This window comes from Monocercomonoides exilis (assembly GCF_001643675.1).
Source record: "Monocercomonoides exilis strain PA203 chromosome Unknown scaffold32-1190040, whole genome shotgun sequence".
Lineage (NCBI taxonomy): Eukaryota > Preaxostyla > Oxymonadida > Polymastigidae > Monocercomonoides > Monocercomonoides exilis.
The window spans coordinates 358,165-382,031 of record NW_027150577.1 but is presented as its reverse complement, the minus strand read 5'-3'; the positions used below and the strand labels follow the sequence as shown (position 1 = coordinate 382,031).

Below are 23,867 nucleotides of genomic sequence, written 5' to 3'. Positions count from 1 at the left end.
GTTGTCTTTCACATCATCTGATTCATCTGTTTTCAACAGAACTGCTTTTTTTTCGATTTGGGTGTTTTTTCTTGGCTCTTTTCTTGCGCTTGAGAGCAGCGAGCCAACTGCAAGAAGCAGCAATAGTCAGTGAAATGCGTATGCATTCGTATAAACTTTGAAGGTGCGATTGCGTTGAACAGTGCATCATCAAAAAATAAAATGAAAAAAAACTTTTAAAGATTCAAATAGAAATCCTTCAGATTTTGAGATGAAACAAGAAAAAAATATCCTTTTGTTTCAAATTCTTTTTCATAAGAGTTGTGTCTTGTTCACACCCGACAATGTTTTCTTTCTGCAAAGTATTTCTTTTTCTTTTAACAAAAAAATGTTTATGATGATCTTGGCCATATTATTGATAACACTTTTTGTTGTTGAACGATTTTCTTGGCTCTTTTATGAATACACTTTGGATTGCGTTCATTTGCGCTGTGGGGCTGAATGTGCTTGAAGTGCAAGCAGGAGCTGTGGAGATGACCACTCTTGGGGCTTCAGGCAGAGAAAATGGAATTGGTTGCTTGGCGAAGGCAGCGAATTCCTCGGTGAGAATTGTGCATGCCAAGCTGGTGGGCCTGCAGGAAGGCTCAATTGGCGCGTTTGTGGCAGGTTCTGAAGCGGTCCTGGAGGGATGTGTGGTTGAAGCGACAAACACCGAAAAGTCACCTTTTTTGCTTGATGGATCGTCGCTGATTGCAAATGGCATCGAGCTTGGAATGCCACGGGATCGCACCGTTGCATGTTTTTGCGAGTGCAGAGGCATGCAGGAGACAGTGATGCTGAGGAACACGAAGTTTGGAGAATTTGTGTGTGTGGGAAGTGGCTCTTTCCTTCCTGTGCAGGGGAAGAGCGTGAGTGCTGAGAGCTGTGAATTCCGGAATGTTTCAAAGCAAAACGGATTTGTTGGGCTCCTGCATGCGCCCGGGTGTTTGGAGACGCATTTGAGTGGATCGAGCTTTTTCGATTGCCAGAACGTTTTTTATGGCGGAGTCATGGGAGGGATGAATGTGCACGGGTTTGCTTCGAGCAATTGCAGCTTCTGCCGGTGCGCACACAACTTGCAATTTCGGTTGGGTGCAAATGGGCTGCTTGGACAGGCAGTTGGAGTGTCACACGAGGGAAAGACATTCTCTTCCACACAGATAGTTGGTAATGGAGTTTCAACTTTTACAGATTGCACATTCTCGTCGTGCAAAGGAATAGGTGGTGGAGGACTTGTTATTGGATCAGCAACAGCGGAGGTTATTTCGTGCACTTTTGAAACTTGCTTGGCTGTGGTTGGAGGGGGTGCGCTGTTATCTTCAGAACATGGTTCTGTTGTTGTTTTGAAGTCAAGCAATTTTATTGGATGCACTGCTACAGGCGGCGAATTGCTTGGGATAGGCCCTGGGATGACTCAAGGCGGAGCAATTCTCATTAGTGATGGAAAGTGCCTCATATCAGACGTGAGCGGAGAAGGGTGCATTGCTGGTGCGGGAGGGTTTATGGCAGCAGAACTGAGCTTCGAAACAATATGGGAGGGACTGACAATAAAGAAGTGCAGGACGACAACAGGGAGCGGAACAGACTGTGGTGGGGCATTCTTCTTTTCGGAGATTAAGTCATTGACAATCAAGGAGGCAGTGATTGAGAGATGCGAGGCAGGGTTCAGCGGCGGGGCAATGACATTTTTGTTTGTTGATAATGCTTCGTTGCTTCACATTCTGGACAGCAAATTTAAAGAAAACAAGGCGAAAGGAAACAGTGAAAAGTTTTTCAAAACATTGAATTATCCGTCAAAGGAAAGATTTGAGATTACAAAAGAGATGTATGCGAGCGACATATTTATTGTTACGAACAAGACAAAGGGGGAATTTACGAAAGATAATTTTGAGGGGACGACTTCGTCGAGCAGGAAGCCACGGACATTCAGCCGTTCACAAGGGAATTTTGATGATATGATGAAAAGTGCGCTGTCAACTGGTGGGATTGTTGGACTTGTTATAGGCTTAGTAGCCGCTGTGATTATTATTGTGGTTGTAGTAATTGTGGTTGTGTATGTTGTGAAGAAAAGAAAGAGGATGAACGCAGATAGGAGCAGTGAATTACTTTTAATTGGAGCAACAAGATAATGAGAAACTTTATCAGAGGATCAAGCAGATGAAGAGATCAGCTGATCTTTTCTGCTTATTTTTTGTTTTTCTGTTCTTGTTTTGTTTTGAAAGAGAATCGACCTTTTAATTCTTTCCGCTCTCTCTTTCTCTCTTTTTTTTTCAAACAAATTCCAGCGAATATGTATTTGATGGTTTCGTTATCAGCATATTTTCGTTCTCTAATAAATGAACTTTTTTTTTATTTTATTTTATTTATTTATTTATTTATTTATAATCTAATATGTATGTTTTTCATTCGATTTGCCTTTGTTTGAAGGCTATTTTTTTGATTGACATTTTTTTGAGACAAGCAGAGTTGATGATTCAAGTGTTTCTGCAAAATCATCAAAGAACCCTCTTAATTTTCATCAAATGAGCTTTTGTATTTTGTGATTTCATTATTTTGTTTTATGTTTGATTATCCTTACAATTTTGTTTCCTTTTTTCTTTCCTGGTTGCTTTCCTTTTTGGTTGCTTGATTTTTAACCAGAGGTACAACCGCATTGAGAAGTGCAGATGTTGATTTTTTGGCTGGTTTTCTATATCTTCGCTCAACAACAGCGATGCCATGGTTACTGGTCATGCTTTCCATTTATTTTTATTATCGTTTGAGATTTTTTTTCTTTTTCTTTTTTGCCTTCTTCAGTCGTTGATTTGTTTGGGAAACGTAAATTATTTATTACAATGAAAGCAATCAACAACAGAGCCCAAAAAATAAATAAATCTTTATTTTTGTAAAAACTTGAAGCAATTATCTCAAAAGCGAGAGTTAGAAATTTGGGGGGAAAAAATAAACCAAAAAAAAAAAAGCATTCAACATTCAAACAAACGCTTAATAATGTTATTACACCTTGTTCGTATTTTCATTCCTTCAAAATAACACTTTTGTTCGTGAAAGTCTTTTTCAATGAAAGATTGCAATAAAAGTGTTTCTTTTTCAAATTTTTCATCTTGTCCCTTGGTAAAAACGAAAAATGATTATCAAAAGCATGACTCTGAATTAAATTACATTTGAAAAAAAAAATAAGCATAAAAATCTCCGAGTTTTCCTTTTTAAACGTTCAAGCAAATAAATATTCTAAATTGGTATCCAAGACATGGCAAAAGCAGATCCCAGAACACTCGGCAGCTCCTTTTTCGTTCCACTGCGCGCATCGTATTTTTCCATTGCGTCGTCTGGTAAAGAAAACAGCGAAGATTCAAATTCGTCCTCATCCTCGTCTTCTCCCAGAATGCCATACAAATCATTCGTCAGGCGAGGCGATTCCTCAGCGTGAATGAAAGACGATGGTAAAGATGACGATGAAGACGATGAATTCAAAGGCAAAGGCAAAGATGACGAAGTGGAAGAGCCAGGAAGCAGAGAAGCGAATTCATCTGCTTGAAGATAGAGTGAGTCCTGTGCACTGCTCTGAAGAGGCGAGCCTGCCGCTCTTGCCTTCCGCCCATCGTGTGTCTCGTCCTTTGAATTGGCTTGGAAGTCGTCAAAAAGCCCGGTGGTTGATGAAGAATGCGGAAATGGCAGAGCAACCGAATCAGTAGAGGAAGTTATTGATTGTGGCTGAGGAGATGGTTGCAATAAAGGAGGAAGAGCTGAAGAAGAAGAAGATGATGATGATGAAGTTGAAGATGAAGATTGGACCGATGGAACAGAAGATGGAAAACCTGAAAGAGAGCCAAATGAAAACATAGGCAGTGTGTTTATGTAAGAAGAGGGTGAAGGAGAAGAAGCATTTGAATAAGAAGGCAAGGCATGCGCAGCAACCGCAGGATATGAAGAAGGGAAAAACGAAGGAGGAGGTTGTTTATTGCCTGCTCCAGAAAACACTTGCGGCTGAGAAAAATGGGAGCCGTAAGAAACTTGAAAAGACGGATCTGAATATGCTGAAAGAGGAGTTGTCGAAGGAGAAAATGTGTTGATTGGATAACCCGAAAAACTGGCTCCTGAAGCTGTTTGGTACGACGGGGCAGCAGAATGAGGAGAAAGATGAGGCGAAGAAGTTGGAAAGCGGGGAGAGGAAGCAGAAGTGGAATAATGCGAATTGGTGAATGAGGAAGAAGAGGACGATGATGGATATGAAGGCGGTGATGATGAAAGGAATGGATAATATGAATCAGGTGTTGAAAATTCGAGCTCTGGCGAAAGAGCAGGAAGTCGAAGAGATTCTGGATCGTTTTCTTTTATCTCTTCTGTTTCCTCTTCTTCACCTTTTTCTTGTTTATTGTCATGTTCCTCTTCTGCAGATGTTAATGACTGCATTGAAGATTTGTCATAAAGAATAGGCTTTGGCAGCAAAAGCCCGCTGAGCGGAGAGCTCTGTCTGCTTATCGATTCGTCTGAGTCTCCACTTTCAGATGTGTCCACATCCTCATCAGTATCGCTTTCATCTCCTCTCTCGCTGCTCTCATCCTCTTTGCTCATCTCCTCATCTGTGTCGCTTTCGTCTCTGCTTTCAAATGGATCTGAGCTGCTGTCTTGCTGCTCTTCCTGCCTCTTCTTTGCCATTGCGCGCCTTTTCAGTCTTCCAAATGTGCTTTTCCATTCTTTCCGTGTTCGGACATTTGATCTCCTTCGCTTCATTTTTGGCGGAAGCTCTTCTGTTTGAGCTATTTTTGCCCTTTTGTTTTTGTTCATTTCAATGTTTTCCTGTTGCTTCATCTTTGTGTAATCAACAGCTTTCTCTTCCTTTTCCTTTTCCTTCTTTTCTTCCTCCTGTTTCTCTTCGCTCTTTGCAGCAATCTCCATCTCATCCCCTGCCTCAAACTCTTTCTCTTCTTCATACATGTCATTCTCTTCAACCATGCTCATCCCACCTCCTCTGCCTTTATCTCCTGCCAAAACAGCTCTCTGACTTTTCAACTCAGGTTTTGCCAGATTTTTCTTTTGTTTCTCTTCTTCTCCTTCTTCTTTTGTTGTGCCCTTGCCAATCTTCTGTTCATCGCTCTCTTCAAACAGCTGCTTCATCACACTCTCCACCATCAGCACTCGATCCATCTCTCGTTCAGCCTGCTCTGCCCTTTCTTCCTCTTCTCTCTCTTCTTTTCCTCCTCTTCCTTTCTTCCCTTTCCCTTTCCCGTTTCCCTTTCCCTTTCCCTTTCCTCTTCCTTTCAATTTTCCCATACCAATTCCTTCCTTCTCTTTCTTTCTCACATCATCCATTTCAGGATCTGATGAATATTTGTGGAAACTTTCCATTTCTTTCATGCTGTCTTCTTCCATTTGTTTAATTTCTCTTTTGCCTTTCTCAATCGCCTGAAAGATATTGTTCAATTTCTTTTCTTTCTCTTCCACGTCCTTCAATTGTTGTGACAGTCTTCTTTCTCTCTTGCTTTTCTCATCTTCCTCCTCTTCTCCTTCATCTCCTTCATCTTCATCTTCATCTTCTCTTTCACCATTCTCACTGCCTCTCTCTCCAATTCTCCGCTTTGCCTCACTTCTTTGCCTCTCCAGCAATTTCTTCTCCTCAACCATTGCACGAAAGATCCTCGAGATATTCAGTTCTTCTGTTCTGAATACTTTCCCATTGCTCATATGGATATCGACTGTGTTGCTGCTGTGTGCAGGCACCACCTCCACAAACTCTGGCGGAAACAGCCCAATTGCTGTGTGCATGTGTTTGTAATGGCTCATGAAGAATCTCACCGTCTCCATAAATAAAGGGGTCATAATCTCACGGTAGCTTTCATCTGCAGCTATGTCAGCCACAAGATGCTGGAAAAACGAGAACGAGAGAGGAAACAGCTGCGCCACTTTCTGGTCGCCTTGCTGCTCCATCATCATCTGCATCAGCACAAAATGGGCCATTAATGACTCGCTCAATAGAGTCTTGTCTTCCACAAGGAAAAACAACTCTTCATCGTCTGTTGCTTGGCATTCCTTGCTTTTATCACATTCTCCATTTGTTGTTCTGCCATCTTTGCTTTCTGTGCTTCCATTTTCTCCAATCTCAATTGTCTGCCCCTCATTCTCAGTACCCTTTCCTGGATGAATATCAGCTTCTGTATTCCTTTCCCTTCCAGTTGCTGTGCGTATCCACTCTTCCATTTCTTTATGCGAATGTTTTCGTGTGAGAAAGCCATACACCAGCACACAACTGATAAACGGGTATGAATTAAACATGCCCATCGGAAGCTGATGCAGCCCAAAGCGTAGCACATGCACCACAATTTGCTTCACCACCTCATTGGCAGTTACTAGTGCAGTGTCATATGCCCCCAGGATAGTAAACACCATGGAACACATCGCAACAAACACTATGTGAAGCCAAGTGAGCGATGCTCCGCCTTTTGTGCTGACTGCCACAGCTGAGTTGAACGAAGGGGGAAGGCTCTGTTGCTGCGTATGCTCGATGTCTTCAGCACACGAGACAATCAGCTCACCAAGAATCGAAGCCAGTTCTGCCTCCAGTGACTGATATAGCTCAGAAAAGGTGTTGGCTGACGCAGAAGGCGAGCTGTGATTCTGAGAGACACTCTTCTGCAGCTTCTCGCTGATTTTACGCTTTGTGCAGAAGTCGAGAATTGCCTTCAGTGCGGTCATTGGATAAGGAATGGTGTATTCCAGAACAGGTTTGTCATCCGGATACAGAATAGATTGAAGCAGCTCAACAGGACTGGAGAAACCAGACGGAGATCGAGTGGATGAAGAAAGCTTTGATCTCTTCTGCTGCTTCTGTTGAGCTTCTCCAACTTTATTGTTAAAATCAAATGCGTCCATAAATGCCTTGTATGGCCGCATCTTCAGCCATTCAAACAGACAAGTCAAATCAATCTGCACTCCGTGCTCTCTCACCTCGCCACACGAGCAAACGTAGTATCGTTGCATCGTTGCAGCTTCAACAGTGTTTTTGATTAGCTCTTCGTCTGTTTCACCATCCAGCCAGTTTGGATGGCTCAGATGGAACAGAGTGGCAGAGTGCATTCTCTTTGGTGAGGAATGTTGAGGTGTCTCGTCACATTCTGTATTTTCCTTATCAGTTTGTAAGAGTGAAACATCTGTCTCCTTCTTCTTGTTGCCTGTCAATCCAGGGCGAGATGCAAATAGTTGTTCCAACCCACACCCACTAGTTCCCGTTCCGCTCTCATCATTTGCTTGTCTTTTTTCTGTGGATGCTTCAATACACGATACCACCTTCGGCTCTTCTCCTTCTGAGTTGTCTGTCACATACAGTAGAGGAGCACCTGGCACAGCGCCTGCTTCTATGAACAGCGTCTGAACATGATTAAGCAGGCGAACCACAGCCGCTGCATGCTGCAGCTTGTAGGAAAACGCAATGAACGGGAAATTCAGCAGGTCTGAGATTGGCTGCAGGATAAGCGGCTTCAGTGGTAGAAAAGTGACTTCTAAATAATGTGCGCTTGAAAGACCAGACACAATTCGGAGTTGAAGAGAGTTCTGTTTGTTGCAGGAGACTAAGTACATCATGCGGGAGCATCCCAATGTCAGTTCAACAGACTTCAGTTGGGGTAGGTGAAGTCGTTTGCTCAGGGGCAGATCTTTAGAGTCTGTGAAAGAAGAGGAATTGCTTCCATTGTTATTATTATTGCAACTGAAGTTACCTTCTGTTGGAATCGTGTCTGCTTCTGAAATGGAGGATGAGAGATGCGAAGTGGATTGTGCAGATGAAATGGCCGAAGTGTGCAGCTGATGAAGTGGGTTTCTTTGTGAATTGGAAGAAAGCAAACGTGTTTGTTTTGAAGGATGAAGTGAAGAAGAAGAAGAAGAAAAAGGCAAGGAAGAATTCGAAGAGTGATTGGGAGAGAACAGATGGCCAGCCAGAAATACAGAAGAGGAGTCTTCCGCAAGCGACTCCATCACTTCAGACACAATCGGGTCGTTGTTGGCAAACAGCGTCTGCATAATCAGCTCATCAGCCAGTGGAACAGCGTTTTCATTCAAAGAAGCCTCTCCGTCTTTCTCTTTCTCACTCTCTTTCTCTTTCTCCTCCTCCTTTCTTGAGCTTCCCTTCTGCTTCACAGAGACAGCCTTGTCAAACCAGACAGACAGGTCCATCAGCAGCGCCGACGACGCGTGCATCCCGAGCGCATTCATCAGCTGCACAAACTCCACATTCTCCGCCATCTTCATCAGAGATGATACAGCCTTGTTTCTAGAAACAGGAGAAATCGTTGGATAGTCTATCGAATGGCCTTCAGCTGGTGATGAAGAAAAGTTGACAGAAGGAGCAGACTGTGAAACATCTGAAGAAGAATTATTAGAAAAGGTTGAAGTGCTTGAAAAATGCCAAGTTCTCATAGAGTTCATTGACTTCTCTGTTTCATCTGCAGCACTGCAGTGTCCGTATAAGAGGAGATCGTCATAAGGTGCGTTTTCTTCAGAGCCAAACATCCAGTTGCCGCCAAATGTACTCAAAATCGAAGACGGAAAATAAGAAAAAGAAGTCGACGAAAGAGAGGAAAGAGAAGAAGATAAATGATTGCGAAAGAGAGGCGCAGAAAGATTTAAAGGAGAGGAAGAGGAGGAAGAAGAGTTCGAAGAAGAAGAAGAAGACAATGGCTGTCCCTTTGAGGAAAATCCACTTTTGCTTCTTTGTTCTTTAGCTGTTGTTCCCTTGTGGCAAGTGTGATTCTGTGACTGATGCTCATCTCCGTTTTGTCTGTTGCTCTCATCGCTTTTGGCGCAGAGGCTGCAGCGGAAGCGGGACACTGCACGCGAAATACGCACCGCCAAGTCGAGTGCGGAGTGGGGCTCCTGCAGAACGATGCTTGTGTATCCTGTGATGATGGTGAAGGATGTGGGTGGGGCGGAGCGAGTGGTGATCAGAGCAGTTGCGGAAGAGGCAGATGAAGAAGGAGATGGGGCAACAGCTGCCGCTGCTGGATTGGAGGAGGAAGATGAGATTATGCGGAACGGCTGGAATGGAGCACTATTGGGAGGGAAAGATTCTCGAGGCAGAAGATTATTCCCTGTTTTGCTTTGAAACGCCATCCGAACACCGTCTCGAACAGAATCCAGGATCTTCTTGACGGCTGAAGGTTCAACTTTCCCACTGGTGCGACTGCTTTTCTTTTCATTCATTTCATTCCTTTGTGTACCTTCTCCTTCCCTGTTCTTTATCGCTTCTATTTCTCTCAGTCGTCCGTAGAACGAGAGCTGCTTTCCCATCGCCTTCAGCTCTTCAGCCACTTTTTCTGCGCAGATTAGGGAGCACGTGTCTTCCTTCTCGCTAATTGCGCTTCCTTCATCGGAACTGCAACTTTCACTGTCCGTGTCTGCGCTTCCTCGTTCAGCAGCCTCATTGTTACTGTTTCCGTTTTCATCCATTTTCTCTTCTTTATTTTCTGAGTTGTTGGAATCATCGGAAGCGGTATCTGCATCAATTTCAATGTCAATATTAGGTGAATGACGAGAATCCTCAGTACTATCTTTGTTTATTTGCTTGAATCTTTTTTCTTTTTCACTTCGATCAACTTTTTCTTTTCTTCTTCTTTTTGCATGTGACCCCAAACACAACCCTGGATGAACGACAAGCCGATGAAACGGTGTGAACTCAGTGAAGAGCAAGTTCTGCACATAAACCGACTCGAGCAGGTCTGCCAGCACGCGGTTCAGCTGCATGCTGCGCCGGCACTTGCGCATGAGGAAAAACCGGGAGAGCAGATATATCCCTTTCATGTACTCCAGCACAAAGCACCCTTCCATCGCATCGCACACAGAAAGCGGAACAGCCCTGGACACCGAAAAAAGCATCGAAAGGGAGGCTGTCAGTGAGTCCAGCACTGGCGTCTGCATCACACACCCAAGCACTTCGAAGCTCGACGGGAGAGAGAACGGAATGGACGGGCAGTTGGATGCAGAACTAGGCAACTGTGAAGGGTTTGCTTGTTGTGAATCGTCTTCCATTATTCTCCCTTGTGAAGCAGATTGCTGTGGAATTTTGAATGAAGAATTGTTCAATGACGACGGTAGTGATTGATCATCTGCTGCAACATGTTGGTTTGTTGTGTGAGCATCTAAAGGCGATTGAAAGGCATCTGCTGAGGCAGTGCTTCCTCCTTTGTTCTCTGTTTGTGTCTTTTCGGAATTGTTTTGTTTTATTGAATAACCATCATTTGTACCAGATGCTCTACTTCCTTTCTCCTCATCCTTCTTGTCCATCAGCATCAGCTTCTGCATCATCTCCCCTATTTCTTTGATAATGTTCATGTTGGCAATGATCCTCCCCGCGATCGACGTCTTGTTGTCGCGGATGTTGCCTATCATGTCGCTCAGCGCAGCAGCCAGCACACGCGCCTGCCTCAGACACACTGCAGCGGTGTGCTCGTGTCCTGCTAGTGCGGCTGCATACCCGACCATCACATAGAACTGGATGTGGAGTGCATCCAGATAGTGCAGCGCAAGATGCTCCAACCGCGACAGCCGCATAGAAGCACTGTCGCGTGCTCGCCCGGAGTTGGAATCAATTGGTGAAGAGGAAATGTGAGACAACGAAGGAAAAGAAGAAGATGATGAGGCTGAAGAAGTTCCTGCCCCTTTCGCCAGATGCTGCCTCTTTGCTTCCATCAGCACTTCTCGTGGTTTGAACGGAAAAAGCTGAAAAAGTGATAGGTCCTCGCCGTGCATCCCGAGGAATGGGCTTACAAATCTGTTGTACAATTCAAGATAGAATCTTTTGTTTGGACCGATCGCCACAAAAGGAATTGTGATAGTGTATGCAGCGAGCGAAGAAAAAGAGTATGACTGGGGAAGGATACTCTCTGAGTGAATCTTATGATTTGATGAAGCATTCTGCGAAAGTGGTTGTGCGTTTGTGTTGATGGGTGTACCAGGAGTGCATGGATATGTTGAGAGTTGCAATGCTGAAGGATTATAAGAAAAGTTTTGAATATTGATTGATGTCATTGATGAAGGATCTTTGCTCGAATTACCATGAGCAATCGACGGAACGGAAAATGCTGGCAATGGATCAGGAGGCGATTGTATCAAATGAGAAATTTCATGACTAATTGGCTGGGATGAAACTATTTGACTTTGGAAGGATTGTGGCAAAGTGACATCCACACGATCCTTAGGGGCGATTTCACCAAACCGAAGTGATGAAAATTGTCGTTGAGGAGATGTTATGAAATCATTTGAAGCTGGATGCAGAGGCACGAATGATGCATAATTTAATTGTGATAAAGAACTTGATTGTCTGAAAGCCTCTGAAAATTTGGTGGTAGGTTGGATTACATTCTGAGGCACAAATAATGGCCTTGGTCCAAGGGGATGAGGCCCAAGAAATGGTAAAGGCAAGCCAGTGGGGAATGGTATTTTTGCATCTTGCTTTTCCTTGAAATCATTTTGAACTGAAACCTGATTGCCAATATGTGATCCAGTACGTGAAACTCCTGGAGCTATTGCTGTTTAAAAATCAAAATTAAAGATATTTTCTTTTCAAAAATTCTATCTATTTGCAGACGTCTTCTCAATGGTCCTCGTTTTCTTGTTGGCATGTTGTATGAACATTCCAACCCTCTATTTGAGCAGCTCATACAAGGAAGTTTACTATTTAAACATGATAGTGCAGTTTTACGAGCATTATAAGCGCAAATAACACAAAAGGAAAAAACCAAACCCGTCACATTTTATTTTTCTATTTGACAATTTAACAATCAATGTGTAAATTCGTAAAATCATTCAATAATTTAATCAAAGTAGAAAAACTTTGTTCTGCATCTGTCACAAGCTTGCTGAATTGTCTCACGGCCAGTTCTTCTTGATGACATAAACTATTGTGGGTCAAAGCAAAGATGTGGGACAAAATTTTTTGCTTTAAGAATATTGTTCCACCCAACATTTTTGAATATTTTTCCACATTCAACAATTTTTCTGAATAATTCCGGTTTGAATCCTTTCTCAAATTCTAGAATTCAAATAATTTCCAAAAAGGTTGTTAAAAAAAAAAAAAAAAAAAAAAAAACATACCTTTTAAAAAAGTGAAAAAATTGCTTATTCTCCTGGGAAACTGAATCTGGACCCAAAGCCTGCAAGTTATTGCAATAATCGTTCAATAAAAGCAATAACAGGATGGATTCAGTCTTGTCCTCAATTTGGATTCCAAATTTCATCGGATAAGCAAGAATAAACTAATTCTTTCACAATTCAAGATTCAACGATTGAAAAAAAAAAAAAAATTAAAAAATCGAAAATTTAACTAAAATAACAAAAGAGTTCTGAAAAAAAAGCATACCTGCCAGTTTCTGTAAATTTCTTAAAAAATCAATGAAGAAAAAGTATTTATTAACTCTAATCTTTTTTCCAGAACATTTCTAACCCTTTTCTTTAAATATAAACTTTCATTTTCTTCAAATTCATTGTTATTTTCAATCTCTCTTTTATAAACTTTTCTTTTCTTCTCGTCCAAATTCATTTCAATTTTGAATGATAACTCTTTCATACAAACCTTTTCGTTGCAACTCAGCGGCGATGCAAGCACTTTGAAGCCATTCGATTCGAAAAATAAGTATTGTTTCATTCCATTAATAATTAATTTATTCCAACATTTATTCGGTAACTCTTCATGCCTAGAAAATGAAAAAGAAAACATTTAAGAAAAAAGTTCAATTAAAATCATTAGGAAAAAAAAATAAAAATTAAAGATCAAACATCAAAAAGAAGTGCTTTGTCTTGTTCTGTTTTTCTTTCTGCTCGCTTGAATCTGAAACTTCATCCATTCGCCCTATAGAATTATTATCAGATATATCAGATATAAAAGAAGAGACAAAAATTGGAGAATTAGAATCATGAACACCAAAAAGATAAGAATTACACTGTGAGCAAAAAAAATCTATTAGATCGTACACATTATTTAAAGTACGATCTCCTAGATTATTGTTCAATAACTGTGTTAAATAACCAAATTCACTGTCACAATCATTCTTACCATGGTGTTCGGCAAAGAATGAAAGTGAGCAGTGTTTATTTAAAAACAATAAAGAATTAGGAGAAAATAGTGAATGAAAAATTTGTGAATTACGAAAATGAGGACCATTATCACAGAAAAAATGAAAAGAAAAAATATTCGAAAAAATATCGAAACGTAATAACTTATTCAAACACTCCAAAACAAAACGATAATCATGAGATAAAATTTCAGAAAAAAAATTGAAACAACATTTTTGTAAAGCTCCAAAACAATCAACATAATAAACAACAAAACATAAATGAGAGATTTGTTTTTTATTAAAGAAAGATTTACCAGTTTCATTATTTGAAATTGGCAAGCTCCAATTTTCTTTAAAATCCATGATAATAATCACTTCATCTTTTTTCAGCTTTTCTTTCTTTTCATAAAAATAATTTCTTTGATGTTGGGCCATTTTTTTATGCTGAATTATTAAATTCAATTCATCATTTTCTTTTTGGCCTATTTCTTTTCCGTTTCTTTCTGTTTCTAATTTTTTCTTTTCTAAATGTTTTCCACTTTCACAGATTTCGCACAAATCTGTTCTTTTCTTTGATTTAATAAAATTTCTTGTTTTTTTGCAAAATGTCGAATTCGACATTTTGACATCAATTTCTTTATTCATGTTTTCAAATAATTCTTTTTTCGTTTTATCAATAATTCTCCTTTCATTTAAAGAAAATATTCTTTTTGAAAGAAAATTACTATTTTCGTTTTCTTTTTTTTCAACATTTGCTTTTTCACAAACCTTTTGAATTCCAGAATGCGATTGAACGAAGCAGGTGTTTTCATTATTGGAAGAAGACGTGAAAGTGATGTGATTATGTATTTTTTGAATTTGAATTTCTTTTTTTTGATTGTTTTTGTAATTATTATTTATTTTTCTGTTGATATTGTTGAATTTTGATTCATTAATTATTTTTTTTTTATCTTTGTTATTTTCGAAAGAGTTGGAGTGTTGAAGAACTCCATGCTCCAAGAAATGCTCAGATGAAGAAGTATTTTCTTTCTCACTCCGCTCGCTTTGGATAATACCGATCGGCGAATCATCTCCTCCAATTAATTGAGGCTGTGGATGAATGGAAGAAGCAGCAGGAGCCATTTTTGAACGGTTTAATCCTTTTATAGATTGATAATTTGTTGAAAAAAAATCATAATTATCAAAAGATGAAACAAATTATAATTATTTCCGAAAAATAAACCTTTTTTTCGCTGTCTTCCATTTTCGCAACTGGCAGAGCTGTTTTTTACCAGCCATTCTTCTATCTTTTCAAATTGTTCTTTTTCTAGATATTAATATGTCAAAACAAAACACAAAAACATAATTAAAGAAATTTTGCACACTTTTATCATTAACTTTTTTTTTCTCTCTATATCTGCCAGGGACTCATTTCTTTTATTGGCTTGCTTATTTTTTGAGTAATAATATTCATTTTTTGTTACCAGCCAGCCATTCTCTCTGAGTTCTGTAAGTTGAATTTCAGAAGAAATCGCAGAGAGAAGAGAAACTCTATCGTTTCGACCAAGCAAAGCGTAGAGTTGAGACAGATTTTTCAAAATATTTCTTAACTTGTCTGAAATGAGGAATAATATACGTTAATCAGTTTCTGTAATTTTTTTTAATTGCAATGGGTTAAATAAATGGAAAATTTACGAAAAATTATAAAATATAAAAAAATTGATTATTATCAATGAAAATTGTGAAAAAATATGGAAAACAAGGATTTGGAAAAAATCGTAATTCAATTACAAAAATCATGTATTTTTTAACATTTAAGTATCAATGAAATAAAGATAAAAATTTATTAACTGCAAAAAATTTTTTATATTTCAACTGTTGAATAATAATGACTTGAAAGAATAATGAGTTAAATAAAGAATTCAAAAATATTGATTGATGATCATAGAAAAAAAGTTTAAAGAAGAAAATAACACAACAACAAATTTGCTCACAATTCCCCATTGCAATTAAAAAAATTAACAGAAAACATAATTAACAGTAAATTAATACACAAAGTATTAACATCTTTTGAATAAAAATTTTGAGCAAACCTTTCAAATGAGTCTCAATTTTTGATTGGTAGGGTTTTCCTTTTTAACTGTGAAATAAAAATGAAAACAAACACCCTTCAGCATCCACAGGAGCAATTTGACGAAGATAATCGTCAATTTGACTCGCGTGGCGACTTTTCGTCGACCGCGCTTTTTCAGCATAACAATTCATTATTATTTGGATTGGCAATTAATCATGGGATTAAAGAAACGAATAAAGGGTATCAGATATCAAACAAAATGTGCCAAAATCAAATCATAAGTTTTTTTTAAGGAAATAATTGATACAGTCAAATGGTTTTAAAATACAAAAATTGATAAAATAATGAACATTTTCTGATTTTTATCTTTTCAAAACAGTAGAGAATCTGTAAGACATCCAATAAAAGCAGTATTTATATAAGAATGTGAAGCATTGTCAAGTCAAAAGAGACAATAGTGACTCAAAATTGTTCGCTTCACTTGTTATTGTGGATATTAAAACAAAATCTTAAACATTGATAGAATTAAAAGCAATTGCTTTTTCTTTTCATTTCTCATACTCGGAAACCTGAAAGGGCCCATGTTAAATAGAAAAATACGAGCATATGTTTCTTTCATCATTCCAAATGTGACTGAAAGAATAATTTGTTCCATCAAAAGCTGCAATTTTGTAACTGTAATGGACATTAAGAAAGACGATGAGAGACATTTCATTTTGTTCAGAGTATTGAGAAAGTGAAACTGAGTAGCTTTTCTTTCTCCTTTTCTCACTTTTCTTCTTTAACATTCTCTTCAAATGAAATGCGCTCATTTTCTTTCTCTTAGAGCAGTGCTTCGTTCGAATTGTCTTCTTTGCATTTCTCTTCATCTTCCTCGTTTGCTGTCATTCATCCTGCTACCGAACAACCGTCATCAAAAATTCATAGATCTCTATTTCCTTTTGTTTTCTCTTTCTCATTCTCTTATTGTCTCCATCTTCTTCTCATCCATGCCTTTCCTCAGACGATTCTTTCATACCATGAAATTGTTATTCGCAAATAAGTAGTTTGTATTCCACAGCACAACCACTCCATCAGGAGAAGAAATGAATTCCCCGTTGCATTTTGCTCTTCCCAGAAGTTGCTGAAGCTTTTCTTCTCTTTCTTCTTCTATTTGTCCATCAAAAGGATTAGCCGCTTAAACAGTTTCTTTTTCTATCTCTCTTCCTCATTTCCTTCTCTATTTTCAACCTTCTCACTTTATCTTTGGTATTTCATTTTATAAGATGCATTTGCATAATTTGAAGAGTTACTACTGATATTGCATTCCAATCTCATCCAATTTAATTTCTTTTCTGCTATATCAAAATGTTATTTCATAATTTTTGAAGCGTTGAGTAGCATCGATGCTTCATCAAATACTGTATCTGTCTGAACACACTTCTGTGACTTAATATCTAATATCCTTTGAGTTCTATCCAAAGAGAAAGTGACCAGATAATTTTTGCACCAACCTCGCTATGGCTCTTCAACTCTCCAAGAATATGGAAAGAATTTATATTCTATTGAAGAATCCTGTTACAAAATCCGTTTGTTGCCTGTTGATGAGCTTTCTGCAGTAACACCTCTCAAAACACATATCATCTTAATTGAGGAGGAGAGAATGGTGAATGAGGCTATTGAAAGTTGAGAAGGCAGAAACCGCTTTGTGCGGCTTGCTTGTTTTGTTGTGCATTGCGTTCTGCTTATGAAGCGCTGTGCAACGTAATCATCTTTGCATTCGTTTCATTGGATGTTTTTTTCTCTAATTTAATTACCATCATTTGCTCTTGATCACTTCGAATGCATTATTCAAAAGTGACCTCACAGTGGAGTAATGAGATGTTATGTTCATATAATTCATCTCTATCAAACAATCCATTCATGAGATGGATTGGAATGCGCACAATGAAAAATTCCTCTGTTTGCATGCACACATATGTCAGAATGTGAGCAGTTTTATAAGAAGAAGAAGAAGAAGAAGGAAAACAAAAAGAGTGAGAAGGAGAAGAATGAGAAGAAGAAGATTCGACAGAAGCGATAAAAGAGATAGAAGACTCACTTAAATTTGATTTATCTGTGTTGGCTGAAGAGATAAAAGAGGAAGAGGAAGAAGAAGGAGAAGGAGAATGAGAAGAAGAAGAAGAGGAGGAGGAGGAAGAGGAAGAGGAAGAAGAAAAAGAAGATGAACAAGTTTTTGGGAGAGGAGGAAGAGAAATATTGTTTTCAGGTTTAAAAGGAGTAGAAAATAATCTGTTTGAAACTTTTGGATGAGAAGAAAGAGAAGAAGAAGAAGAAGACAAAGAAGAAAAAAAAAAAAAAAAAAAAAAAAAAAAAAAAAGAAGAAGAAGAAGAAGAAGAAGAAGAAGAAGGAGGAGGAGGAGGAGGAGGAGGAGGAGGAGGAGGAGGAGGAGGAGGAGCAAGAAGAAGAAGATAATGGTAATGATAAAAACAGTTGGCAAAATATGTGGTGCAGAAGCATATGCAGTTCCAAAAATCTTCTTTTTTTCCGTTTTTTGCTGAGCTTTCTTTTCAGTTATATGCTTTGTCACACTCATGTTCAGAAATGGGTGATGCACTTCCTTTTCGGCACCCAAGAGTATATGCGAGTTGAGCATGTGGAATCAGTCAGCGAGCGATGATAGGTCGCTCAGCAGTACTCGGCTTCTCATTTCGGACAACTCGCTTCTGCGAATGCGTTCGCTACACACCCAGTTGATAGAACAGAGGAAAACACAACGTTATCAAACAGCATTTTGTGAATTTGTATCAATCTGTACGAAAAGATAATCACCTTTTTTGTCTTCACTTTGGCAACTGGAACAATTAATATGCTCAATAACTTCTCAGTTTTGTCAATGCATCTGTTAGCCTGATACTCGCAGCTTTCTCTCCTCAGCTTACACTGTTATTCTCACTTTGAATGTTGAATCAGCTTCAGCATCTCTTTGTTTGTCGTCCCAGGAAACAGAACTCACCCTTTCGCCAGCGCAAATGTCACACGTCACACGTCCAAATGTCTGCCTTCTGTCTCATTGCTAAGCTTGGAATTTCTTCCACGTGCATATCAAAAAGAGACGCCAGATGCGGAGCCCGTATCTCTTCTCCTTCTAAGATGGATATTACGGAGACAAATTTACACAAGAAAATGAGGGAAAATCTCCGTTTCAGATTCCACTTGTGTCAATTTCGAAATTGATATCGAATTAACAAAAAAGAGAGAAGAAGATAGAGTAACTATTGAAGAATGAGATTTAGCCTGATTTCTTAAAATTGAACTAATCAATGCTTTGCAAGATTCATATGTCCGAATGAAAATTTCTAACTTTGCACGTGCGAAATGTCCAATGCAAAACATCTATGTTTTCTCTTTCTGAAGCAATCGATCTCAGCCGTCAGCTTTCTCTCTCCTAAACATCGCGAAATGTTAGCGGTTGGTCTTCAAAAACGGTCCTTAAATGATTAATGCGATATAAATGCTCAATGCAATATTTTGTCCTTATTTTTCATTCAGCTCATAAGGTTATTTCTTCTTTCTTCTTTATTATCTTTCGTAACTTCTTTTTCTTTTTCATATATCATCAATAATGATAGAATTCTATGCTCCTCAAGAGTGTATGTTCGTCTTTTGATGTCCTTTTGAATGATTCATTTTTCATCAATGTTAGTCATAACAGTGTTCACAATTTCACAGATAATTACTAACTTTCATCAGCAGTAAAAACAATTCAATTTCGTTTGTTTCCTTTCTCTTCGTATTTTTTTAATAATGCTGTGATCCTTATCGCTCCTTTCTTAAATGCTCTCCTATTATTTCCACAAATATGATGTTCGTTCATAAAACTCGAATAATATTTTAATTATGGATAACACAAAAATTCTTTTATTGCATTATAATGTAACATTCATTGTGATATATAAGTGGAAGAAGTTTGGAACAAAACACGGAATTTTTCGTAAATGGAAAAATTCTGTCCCATATGTTTTATTGGCTAAAGTTGTTATTTTTGAATTTATGGTCGACTCAAATTTCGATAAAAAGAGGTGCATGAATTCTGTGGGAAAAATATTTTTATTAAACAGCTTAATTATCTTTATTTGCCCAATTTTTCTTAACAAAAAAATAAAAAATAAAAAGTTTTTTTTTTTTTTTTTTTTTTTTTTTTTTTTTTTTTAAAAGGAAATTTTTAATCAGCTTGAATTATTATTTCATGTCTATAATTTTTTTCAATATGTGAAAATATTTTTGAAACATAATTGATAAATACAGATATCGCACAAAATACCGGACAAGATCGATATCTCAATAACAGCAAGAAGAAAAACTCTGACAAATTTCCTCAAAATACATCTCATCAATACAAACTCACATGTCATACAAGACTTTTAAAATCGCTTCATTTGTACTCAAAAAAAATTATTATTAATTTCCCGGAGAAATTCAAAATCAAATTTCTCCGAGATTTCAAAAATAATTTTTTTTGAGTACAAATGAAGCGATTTTAAAAGTCTTGTATGACATGTGAGTTTGTATTGATGAGATGTATTTTGAGGAAATTTGTCAGAGTTTTTCTTCTTGCTGTTATTGAGATATCGATCTTGTCCGGTATTTTGTGCGATGTCCGGTATTTTATGTGAAATCTGTGCAAAAACTTCAAACCAAAAATGACATTTGAATATAAAATAAATTTACACACAAAAGTGAAAAGGCTAATAAAATATATCATCATTTATATTTTATTTTGTAAAACAATTTGTTTTTTAAACGATGGAGATGATTTTTGCATTTAATTGCAAAATGTCTTTCTATTGACAGACAATCTTTCAAAATAATAACCCCGAAAAATGTTCTGATTTCAATAATTACAACCCATTTCAAATTTTTTGCTTCTCAACAGCATATGAAGAATTTTCCAGTCTGTAGAAAAGTTTACAAATATTCATTTGATTTGACTGCATTTAACACTGTTTGAGATCATGCCAAAGTTTTTTTCCTTTTTTCCCCCAAACAGTTATCCCAAATAATTTTCTTGTCCATGGTGCAAAAATGTTACCACCCGGTAACATTCACTCCTATGGACATTACACAACATCCACTCCGTGTTCTTGGTGAAAGGCCTGGTACGAACACTCCATTACGTGTTACCAAATGTGTTATTCTGATTGACTGAAGGTTTCCACCCTTCCCGAATTTTTCAACACATACCTGGGATAAATAGGAGAATCTGTCCCTCTTTGGGAAACACAACACACACAACACACACAACATGTCGCCACAGATAAATGTTCCACAATAGATTTTTTTGTCTGCAAAGCAACACAAAAAAATGGACCAAGAACACTTTCACACACACTTGGCGATTACTGCTCAAAAGAACATCTCGATCATATGTGAAGCTATTCCAACATGTGACTCTGTCAATATAACCAATTCAGTCACTTATATATTAAGAAGGCATTCCTTGGGCGGAAATGTTACTGATCGCAAACATTTCTCCTTATAGCCCATACACACTTTTGATATAGAAAAAAATAATTTGGATGGACATTTTTTTTGACTATCAAAAATATAAGTATATAATATTATCATATATTCACAAAACACAAATGTATCCTGTCAGTAACATTTACACTTTATCAATTATGCCAATATAATTCTTCATATATGACACAATATTCCATAAAGCATAAATGTTACATCTCAGAAACACTTCAGCCCAATGAAAATACATAGTTACTATATATTTTATTTTTCTATATTTGTGTAATTTTTCTTAAAATACAAAAACATCCAAATCATAATATTTATTCCTCATACATCAGTCTTAAATTCTCAAGTGATGTGACAAAAAGAAGTTCAATAAAAAATATGAAACACCAATTAAAGAAAATAAAAAAATCAAATTTAAAAAATAATAGTTATTCAATAAGCACTGAATACTCTGTTATTCCCGTTTGATTTGTTTATCCCTGCTTAGCGCTTTACTTCCCATGTACACGGACAACTTAAATGCGGACATATAAGAGGCTCTTCCATTTTGTCCCCTAGTCTGGCAAAGCGATGACATCTTTTTCGTGGTTCGTTTTCTTCGTGTGTTTCAATTGTGAGATAAAGGGCTGTTGAATCACTATCCAGATGGTTCACTTCAAAGCCAGGTGGGATCTTCTCTCCCATGTTCATCCATCTCCTTGCCAGATGATGAACAGCGACATTCCAATTGCAGCCGACAACACATTGCACAGAAATCTGAGGATAAACACTGCGTTTATCCTTTCCTACTGTTTTTGTTCCAACAAGATTTGTTTTGATAAAGAATTCATTTCCGTGCTTAACCCACGTGTACATGCTTCTTGAGCCTGTAAGAAAGTTTGCCATTATACAATGTATTTCTACGAAATTGAATTCATTAGTTAGGGGCTTTTGTTCAGGCTTTTTCCAACTTTCATCCTTTTCATAATCTATTCGAGCATGCAAGGGATTGTTATGCTCCGAAAAGCCACATTTATCACCACTTCAAGCGTTCTCATTTGCATCTTTCATGAACCGCACCCACCATTCTTTCGTATTTTCTAAAATAAAGTTGAATGAAAAACCACTTGGAGATTTCAAACTTTCAAGACTACTTGCCGATTCAGTTAAGAATCGGACAAAATGGGATTCTTCAAATCCCAAAGTCACCGAAACATGCAATTTCTAATCCCTTTTCGCTTGAACATACAGCCTGGTTGCTATGTTCATAAGACTGTCCTTTGGAGAGTCTTCATCCGAAGCTTCTTTCATAATGAAAAGAAACTTCATCGTCTTCGCTTCACGACAATGCAGATGAAAACGATCGTCCTTCAATTTTTGAATATACAAGTATTCCTCCTCGTCTTTAAAAAAATTGAGAATCGAAGCTGTTCTCCAAATTGTCATTTACTACGATTTTCCTTTCCTTTTTATAAGGAAGGAAGTGACTTTTTGGTTTTTTCAACCAACGGGTCAATGTCATAAGGGTCCCCGTCTAACTCGAACAGATCATCCAAATCAGATGAATCTTCCTTTTGATGTTCTTCTATATCCACTACAAAAGAAATATGTCCCTGAACAATATTCAAAAAAACAAATCTTATTGCAAACCTTCATCGTCACTGTCAGACATCAGAGACACTTCGTCTGAGTCAGAACTGACATCAAGTTCAGTTGTTTCGTTGACGTCGTCATCCGATGGCAATGTGTTTTGCATTTCCTTCAATTGGGAAGTACCAGCCGAATCCTTTTCCTCCTCCCTTTTTTTAAATATTAACTGGCTGAGGAGCCTGAGAGTGAACCAGTTCAAAACTCAGAGGCTCCTCCTGCGCAGCAGGCACCAGCAATCACGGCCGCTTCCTTACTTCATATTCTTCGACAGGGATTGGTACCGTGTCCAATTTCCCTTCATGATGAATGCAATATATTAATCGACATGAGAAAAAAAAATTAACCAGCACACTTGGTGGATTAAATTTTCTTCTCAATCCTACCCTCGGTAACGGCTTTATTGTATTCATCCGCTTTTCTGTTCAAACAAAGTCTCATTGTTCATTTGTATCGAAATGATTTTGTAAGAATGATTTGTAATTCGAGTTCTTTTATTTTCTAAAATCAAAACAGATTATTGTTTTTGAAATGAATTTCTAAAAATGAACAAGTGTGATTTATTTGTGATAAAAATTACAATTTCAATAATTCCAACATAAATATTTTATATTAATCAACAGATACCTTTCGGATTTATTTTCTCTTTGAGAAAAAAAAATATATTTTTTTTTTCACTTGAACAATTTTTCAGCCAACACTCCAAAAGAATTTAAATTTCAATGACCACCCACAAATTATTTCAAAACATGATTATTTAAATATTTTATAGGTAAGAGGGAACATAACGTACTTTTAAAAAAGGCTTTCATTTTGAAATCTTCTAAAAGAAATATCAATAATACGTTATTATAAAACTATTTATGTGGTGAATGAAGAGATTTAAAAATGCCGAAATTTAAATAAAAATTGATCACACCCACAATTTAATTTATTTTTTTGTGCACAAAAATTTTCATTTTGGATGTATTTGTTATATATATAAATCATGAATTTTTTATTTTTTGAATATTTCCATCATTATGACATCCTGTTTGAATGATTCAAGCGTAGAAATAAGCAAAATGAATAAGACTTTCTTTAGACTTTCTTGTTCTTTCGATTGGCTTATTGAAAACATTCTTCAAAATAAGTTCAAAAGATGTTTAAAATGAAAAATTAAATGCGTATATATACAAGATCGGAGACAATGAGGCAATTTAGATGTTATAAATGTGGAAAGGCAACAAGCATTTTTGATGGAACTTCGTTCCGATATTCAAAGATTCCAGTTAACAAACTTCTTCATATTTTTCTGTATTTTTCTCAAATATTGTGCATATCTCAATCAAGCATTTTACTTAATGTTAACAGAAAGACAGTTGGATTCTGGTATTCACATTGCAGATCTATTTCTTCAAAAATTATAATGGAAAATTTCGAACCTATTGGGGGAGAGGGTCATATCGTGGAAGTCGACGAAGCTATATTGAGAAAAAGAAAATTTCATAAAGGAAGGAAAAAGGCACAAGTCTGGCTTTTTGGAGGAATAGAAAGAAAGCGTGAAGATGGAGGAGGAAGATTTTTTATTATTCGCGTGAAGAACAGAAGCAGAAGAACCTTATTGCCTGTCATTTTAGCTAAT

General features: G+C 37.4%; 4 protein-coding genes across 4 annotated transcripts; 1 reads left to right on the top strand and 3 right to left on the bottom strand.

Annotated features, from left to right (window-relative positions):
* The first annotated feature begins 388 nt into the window (after positions 1 to 388).
* On the top strand, positions 389 to 2,891 carry MONOS_13267 (uncharacterized protein). Its single transcript, XM_067865956.1, has one exon. It carries the CDS (start codon positions 438 to 440, stop codon positions 2,145 to 2,147), a length of 1,710 nt encoding a protein of 569 aa, XP_067724609.1. The 5' UTR covers positions 389 to 437; the 3' UTR covers positions 2,148 to 2,891.
* Positions 2,892 to 3,003: 112 nt separating this feature from the next.
* Positions 3,004 to 11,808, bottom strand: MONOS_13268 (uncharacterized protein; the record flags this gene model as incomplete). Its single annotated transcript, XM_067865957.1, has 3 exons — positions 3,004 to 11,531; positions 11,591 to 11,676; positions 11,747 to 11,808. 3 exons carry the CDS (start codon positions 11,806 to 11,808, stop codon positions 3,247 to 3,249), a joined length of 8,433 nt encoding a protein of 2,810 aa, XP_067724608.1. The 3' UTR covers positions 3,004 to 3,246.
* A 9,292-nt stretch (positions 11,809 to 21,100) lies between these two features.
* Positions 21,101 to 21,502, bottom strand: MONOS_5383 (uncharacterized protein; the record flags this gene model as incomplete). The annotated part of the gene is made up of 1 exon (XM_067875524.1): positions 21,101 to 21,502. The coding sequence occupies one exon, from the start codon at positions 21,500 to 21,502 to the stop codon at positions 21,101 to 21,103; it is 402 nt and encodes a 133-aa protein (XP_067724607.1).
* Positions 21,503 to 22,065: 563 nt separating this feature from the next.
* MONOS_5382 (uncharacterized protein) lies at positions 22,066 to 22,352 on the bottom strand (the record flags this gene model as incomplete). Its single annotated transcript, XM_067875523.1, has 2 exons — positions 22,066 to 22,190; positions 22,247 to 22,352. The coding sequence occupies 2 exons, from the start codon at positions 22,350 to 22,352 to the stop codon at positions 22,066 to 22,068; spliced, it is 231 nt and encodes a 76-aa protein (XP_067724606.1).
* Between the last annotated feature and the right edge of the window lie 1,515 nt (positions 22,353 to 23,867).